This window comes from Andrena cerasifolii, chromosome 3 (assembly GCF_050908995.1).
Source record: "Andrena cerasifolii isolate SP2316 chromosome 3, iyAndCera1_principal, whole genome shotgun sequence".
Lineage (NCBI taxonomy): Eukaryota > Metazoa > Arthropoda > Insecta > Hymenoptera > Andrenidae > Andrena > Andrena cerasifolii.
Window position 1 is genome coordinate 679,733 of NC_135120.1, and position 7,351 is coordinate 687,083.

The 7,351-nt window shown below is 44.0% G+C and overlaps 1 protein-coding gene across 1 annotated transcript; it reads left to right on the forward strand.

The window, feature by feature from the left end:
• Positions 1-2,518: 2,518 nt before the first annotated feature.
• Positions 2,519-5,624, forward strand: LOC143366978 (uncharacterized). Its single transcript, XM_076808513.1, has 2 exons — positions 2,519-2,843; positions 2,921-5,624. Exons 1-2 carry the CDS (start codon positions 2,587-2,589, stop codon positions 5,505-5,507), a joined length of 2,844 nt encoding a protein of 947 aa, XP_076664628.1. The 5' UTR covers positions 2,519-2,586; the 3' UTR covers positions 5,508-5,624.
• Positions 5,625-7,351: the final 1,727 nt, after the last annotated feature.

Sequence of the window (7,351 nt, forward strand, 5' to 3'; positions counted from 1 at the left end):
GCGTCTTCGAGGGAAAGAGATGGAGCATTACTTTAAAGTCAAAATTCTAGGAGGGAAAGAGACACCACTACATAGGGGATAGAATCGCATGCATTCTAAAGCTAACAGTATTTCAAAGCGTTCCGATTTAACGTCGCTGCGTATCGCGCGATCTCGCGTAATTCGACTCCTCTGGAGCAGCCGTGCAGGGTGATGTCACTTGGCGGCGCGAAGAATGAAATGTAACACAGAAACGCGGAATCTTAAAATTAGATGGCGGGGAGGATGATGGGTGAATGCAATGGAGAAATAATATAGGTTTAAGATATATATTGTTACAAATCATAAAAGAATATAATTTAATATTTTTTACTACGAGCATCATGCACAATATGATTGATTGCACATGCTAACAATTCACAATCAATCAATGAATGCTGTTCGAAGTGTTCGCTTTCAGAAATTAATTTTACATAATCTGTTGGCGCGGTAGCGCTACGTAGAACGTCTACGAAAGTGGCATATTTACTGCTTACAGAGTACATATTTTCAGTTAGCCACGTATACATATGTTCAATGCAATGATTGTACGCGAATAATTTACACATCGTGGCTTCAGTCATATATATGACAACGCGATTATCGGTGATTTTAATAAGTTGATCATCATGCATACGCGTGAACTCTAGTCGTAAATGATCAATTATAATGTGAGTTTGGGGCGATGTTGCGTTGCTGCGTAATCGTTGGAGTATGTCCACCTCGTTTTGTAGCAGGAGCTTCCACGTAGACATTGAAAAGCTTAACTCGCTGCCTTTATTGTCGGCTATGGTGATCTCAACGTGACACAAATCCATACCAATGCGAATTCCTATAGTTAGACGTTTATAAGCTGTTGCAGTCAGTGGATAATCACGCCCCAGGATCCGTACGATTGATGGTTTCGATGTTTTCATCGTTTTTAGCGATACGGATCCAGAACTGTAAGAAACAAGTACATGATATTGATACTTCGGTCGTTTTGCGTTTACAGTGAATGAAGTAAATGAAAAGTGTATAGTAACGTGTACATACCTCATATTGGATTGTTGATGATGATGTAGTTGTTGCTGCTGTTGTTCACATTTATTTGGAAACCCACCATCGTTGCCGGCTGCGCAGGATGAATCGTTTAAGCTGTGTTTGTACATTTTGATGTGCACTATATTTTTTTACGGAGTACCGTCTGTTCCGTCAAAGTCACTGAGGCTACTGAGCGATTGATGGAATAGCGTCCAAGAGCTCGGCTTAAATAGAGGAGCAATTGCCTCCCCCACCACAGCATTTTATTTTAAAGCTACCAATTTTTCCATAATGTTTTCCAATCTTAACATCGCAGCATATCGCGCGATTGTATGTAATTTGAGCCCCACCTTCAAGGATAAAAGTCTCGACACGTGTTGAATGTAATATAATATCTGTGAAAGCGTCGAATCTTAGAATTATGCGGCGTCAGCAGAAACTGTGTCGGATGATTTTGCGCGCTAATTCGTCATACGCGCGAATCATAGAAATAATTATGCTGTATCGGTAGAAACCGCACAGAACCATGCTGGGACGGATCGTCGTTTTTGCATGCGGTGCATTCGAGGGAGGGGGTACGCCAAAAGAGTTAGGCAGAGATACCAAACCATGGTATCAGTCTTAAAAAGCGCACTCTAAACTGCACAAAGCCTCAAATCGTTGCAACGTGTTGCGAGGAAAAGACATATTTCGTTTACAACCATGGGAGAATTCGCGCAAGTAGAACGCCAATTGTTGGATCAATCTGCGCGATTGATTTCACAGGAAAAATACCTCGCGTGGGAAGAACGGTGCAACGAGTGCATCGAATCGTTGGAAGAACACAGCCGAGTGAAACGCCCGCGATTATCGATCGGTGTTCAGCAATCGCTGGTTGCTCGAATCGCTCATCTCGAAGGACTAAAATATTCGTTGCGCGGACGTTTCGTGCATGAAGGTGCTGGACATTCGAGCACAGGACTTTTGTGGCGCGAAATAGGCACTGCGTTCGATACCCGCGTATTAACTGGTGCAGTGTTAAATTCGAACTATATCGAGCCGCGCAACTTCCTCGAGGATGCGGGGACCATTGTGCTGGAGTATGTACGAGGCGCCTTGAGGAAACATCAGAACCTCAAAGTGAACACTGTGTTCAACGGCGAATTTGTGGCGGGGGACAAACATGCTTGCAAAAGCATCAATACCCGGAACTGCGAACTCTTCGGTACATGTGATCTACAGGAGTGGTACCAACGATGCGTCATCGAACCCACCCTGGCATCGTTGGAAGAGTTTCAGGAACGCGATAGTGGATGGGCATTGATGAGGATTCTCAACCTAACCGTCAACGTTAATAAGTACAATCCGCTGCGCGCAGGGTGCCACTTCAAGTTGCCACGGGAAATATTGATGAAGAAAGCGACAATTAGCGTGCGAACCGAGGATAACGCCTGCTTCGCGCGGGCAGTGGTCGCAGCTCTCCATCCCGCCGAAAGAAACCCTCATCGACCAAGTTCATATCCACATTATACATTGGTGCTAAATCTCCAAGACATTGAGTTTCCAATGTCCCTAGAGCAGCTTGGGAAGTTTGAGCGGCAGAACGGCATCTCCGTCAACGTGTACACCTTCGGGATGGAGAAAGGATCGACGGTCTTTCCGCTGCGTCTCACCAGCCAAAAGAGGGATCGACACGTCAATCTGCTCTACACGCCGAATCATGAGCACGGCGATGTAGGGCACTTTGTGCTGATCAAGGACTTATCCCGACTGGTGAGCATGCAGTTGAGCAGGCACAGAGAAAAAAAATTCATCTGCGATCGGTATGTACATAAACTTATGAAACGTTGAAAAATATCATTGAAAAAAATTAAATAAAAAATTTTTTGATTTTTTGCAGATGCATGCACTACTTTGGATCTGCCGAGAAGTTGGAGGCCCATTCGCTGGACTGCGGGCAAATGAATGATTGCGCCATCCTGTTGCCCAGCGTAGGAAACATTCTGCTCAAATTCAGCAACCACTGTATGAAGGAGCGGCTCCCCTTCGTGGTGTACGCCGATCTTGAGTGCATCATTGAAAAAACAGAGGACAATCACCGAATGGGTGAAATGGATAGTAAATTGCGCGCGTATCAACACCATAAAGTGCACAGCATTGCATATTATATGCATTGCTCGTACGATACATCACTGTCGACGTATCGATGTCGCCGCGACGCGGATTGTGTTTCATGGTTCGTCAACGAACTGGAAAATTTTGCAAACTTCGCCAAACCCATTCTGACCAACAATGTTCCCATGCATGATTTAACTCCCGAACAATGGGCGACATTTCGCGATGCAACACACTGTCATATTTGCGAAGAACCATTCAAGGCTGAAGATGTACGAGTTCGCGATCATTGCCATCTATCCGGACGCTTTAGAGGCCCAGCACATTCGGAGTGCAATTTAAATTATAAAAATGCGTTTTACATCCCCATAGTTTTCCATAATTTATCCGGCTACGATTCGCATTTCATTATCGAGGAAATAGCTACCGCTTTCGAAGGCAGCATTGACGTATTACCCATAACGAAAGAAAAGTACATTTCATTCACAAAAAATGTTGAAGATACGGCTGACTCAGACTCGCGAAAATGTATTAAATTGCGATTCATCGATTCATACAAGTTTCTCAATACCAGTCTCGACAAATTAGCATCTTTTCTTAGCGCGGATAAATTAAAAATTTTACGATCCGAATTTGAAACATTATCCATCGAAGATTTCAATTTATTGACGCGAAAAGGTGTATTTCCATACGAATACCTTGATTGCGCGAACAAGCTGCAGGATCCATGCTTACCACCGCGCGAGTCATTCTACAGTTCGTTAACGGGTGAGACTGTATCCAAGAGCGATTACGCGCACGCCGAGATTGTCTGGCAGCGTTTCAGGATTAGAACTTTGGGCGAATACAGCGACTTGTATTTGAAAACAGATGTCTTGTTATTGGCAGATATTTTTGAAAATTTTCGCGAAAGTTGTATCAAGAGTTACGGATTAGATTCAGCGCATTATTATACTTTACCTGGCTTTACGTGGGATGCCATGCTAAAACATACCAAAATTACATTCGAATTGCTCACAGACATTGATATGGTCATGTTTATCGAACGCGGTATACGTGGCGGTTTAAGCCAATGTTCCGGAAGATACGCACACGCCAATAACAAGTACATGTCATCTTACAACCCATCGGAACAGTCATCGTACTTGATGTACTTTGACGTGAACAACTTGTACGGATGGGCAATGTGTCAGCCCCTACCATACGCCAAATTTCAATGGGTCGAAGATGTCGCAAATTTTGACGTGTCTTCGATCGCTGTCGATTCGCCCACGGGATACATTCTCGAGGTAGATCTGGAATATCCGCAACGTCTGTACGACGCTCACGCCGATCTACCGTTCTGCCCGACGCGTGCCAAACCACCTGGCAGCAGACAGGACAAGTTACTCGCGACGGTATACGATAAGCAGCGTTACGTTATCCATTATCGCAACCTGCAGCAGTGCACGAGTCACGGTCTTCGTATTACAAAGATACACCGCGCGCTTCAATTCGCTCAATCTCCCTGGCTCCGCGATTACATCGAACTCAATACACGGTTTAGAACATGCGCGACAAACGACTTTGAAAAAAATTTGTACAAATTGATGAACAACGCAGTATTCGGTAAAACTATGGAAAATGTGCGAAATCAGGTGGACGTAAAACTTTTAACACATTGGGAAGGACGATATGGTGCGGAGGCAATGATCGCGAAACCGAATTTCCACAGCAGAAGTGTTTTTTCGGAAAATTTAATAGCTGTTGAATTGCGAAAACTCGAGGTGAAATTCAACAAACCGATATATGTGGGTATGTGCATTCTAGACATATCAAAAATTTGTTTGTACGAATTTCATCACGAGTACATGTCTCCACTATATGGTCAAAAATGTAAAATTCTATACACAGACACTGATAGCTTCATCTATCACATTCGATGCGATGATATCTACGAGTCCGTGAAACGCAATATCGATAGATTCGACACAAGCGATTATCCTACTGACAATACATATAATATGCCGCGCTTAAATAAGAAGGTTCCGGGGCTGATGAAGGACGAAAATAATGGGATGATAATGACCGAATTCGTAGGTCTTAGAGCGAAAATGTATGCACTTCGCGTAGACGGTAAAAAAGATACGAAAAAAGCGAAAGGCGTCAAGACCAATGTCATAGCCAGAACGATAACTTTCGACGACTACGCGCAGTGTTTGCAAAAGGAGATCGAAATGGTTCGCAGGCAATCATGCATACGGTCTAAATTGCATAAAGTGTACACCATTTCAGAATCCAAAATCGCTCTAAGTCCATACGACGACAAGCGGTATATCGTACCCGATTCTACCGACACTCTGCCCTGGGGACATTATAAAATTCCGTTGTAAAATTCCATTATAAAAGTATTATAAAAAAAGAAATTTGAACTTGTATGTATAACATTGTATTTATTGAACCATGTATTATTATTATTATTATTTTACAATACATTATTTTTATTTATCCAAGAATTGTGTGATTTATCAAACCCCAACCACTTGACGTATACCTTATCCCCCTTTCTACGCAGCACTTTTTCCACTAGATACACATCAGGATCGGCGACGCGTTGCAGCTCGTGTTCATAGAATCCTCCGGCAACGGGTTTTCCACAGGAATCGACGAGCAGATACGTCGCGGGATTAGTTGTCTGTACTTTGACTATCTCGAACACCTCCGTTGTCCAATTCGGCGTATAGCCTTTATCGAAGATGGTTTTAAATTTGCTCACGCGCACAAACTCGCCCAACTCGAATCTCGCTGGAGCAGCGATCTTTAGGTTGCTGTATACTGTGGCTAGCAGCTTGTCGGCGATCGCAGGGGTAACATCGCAAGGACGCATTCCGATGGTTCTATGTTTTCGCGCGTTATACTCTGCAAGTAGACGCGGTAGCGAATCGGTCCATCTATAGGTTCCATTGAGCGTAAACAGTTTCCACATATTGTTCTTCAAAGTTCGATTGAAACGTTCTACGACGGAGGCCTTCATCACCGAATACGTTGAATAATGATTAATGTCATGCTTCTTCAAGAGTTTCTGCACATCGGTGTTGTAAAATTCTTTTCCTTGATCGGTTTGCAAATTTTTCGGATATCGATCTCTAAATATCTTTGCAAACGCTTTAGTCACCTCAGCGCTACTTTTAGTCTTGAGCGGCAACGCCCATGCATACTTGCTCAACACATCGATGACGGTGAGTATGTAGTGGTGACCCTGGTTGAATCGCGAGTATGGACGCATTTCTACAATGTCAGCTTGCCACAGATCATCGTATCCACGCACTATGACGCGCCTCCGAGGAAAATGTCTTCGAGCTGGAGCGTGCAATTCCTCCACAAGTTGTAGCTTCTTGTGGCCATAGTTTTCTTCACTCATGGATTTCATAAATGGTTGCATGTTTGATCGCAGATGTATCTTTGCCACGAATGATGCGATAATTATCGTGTACGTGCATTATGTGCTCTCCACCGCCCCAAGGAAATTCTTGACAAGTTCAACCGTCTCGCATGATTCTCCTTCGCATTGTTGCTGCGGGATAGGATTCAATGCTTGCGATATCTTTTGAACGCTGTTTTGCAACGTCAGCATATCTCTCTGAAACGCGACCAGCTTCATCTCTAATTCTTCCTGCTGCTCTCTCAAAAGTTTAATGCTCTTTTTCACATATAGTTTATTAACGGCATCTGTGTCGGCCACCGGCTGAGCTACGCGTCGTATCTTGCGCGATTTTGCATCAAAGTCGGCACCGGTCACGCAAAGAGCGTTATCACGCATATAATTTCGAAGCATGCCGCTCCATTTGTAATAGTCCATTGTAGCTGCTCCACTCTTCTCGAGCGATACCCCAAATTTGTTGATCGGCATCTCGACGCATACAGTGCACATCATCGGCGTGCGGTTTAATTTATAATGAGGCCTGCCTCGCGGAGTTCCTCGATAATCGATAGAATTTCGTTGTCGTGCGAGTTGTTACCCGCCTGACGCGACGCTTCCAGCAAACGCAATCGATCCGCCAGCTCGTTGGGATCATCCCAGTGCACATAATCGATCTTGTTATCGTTTACCACCATGACTCGCGATTTCCTTAGACCTTTCCCCGCTTTACTGGTCAATACACGGGGTAGTAGTGGTGCAATTACATGTTTGTACTTGTATCCCTTGTTACCCAATATGGGGTTTTGTGCGTTATGA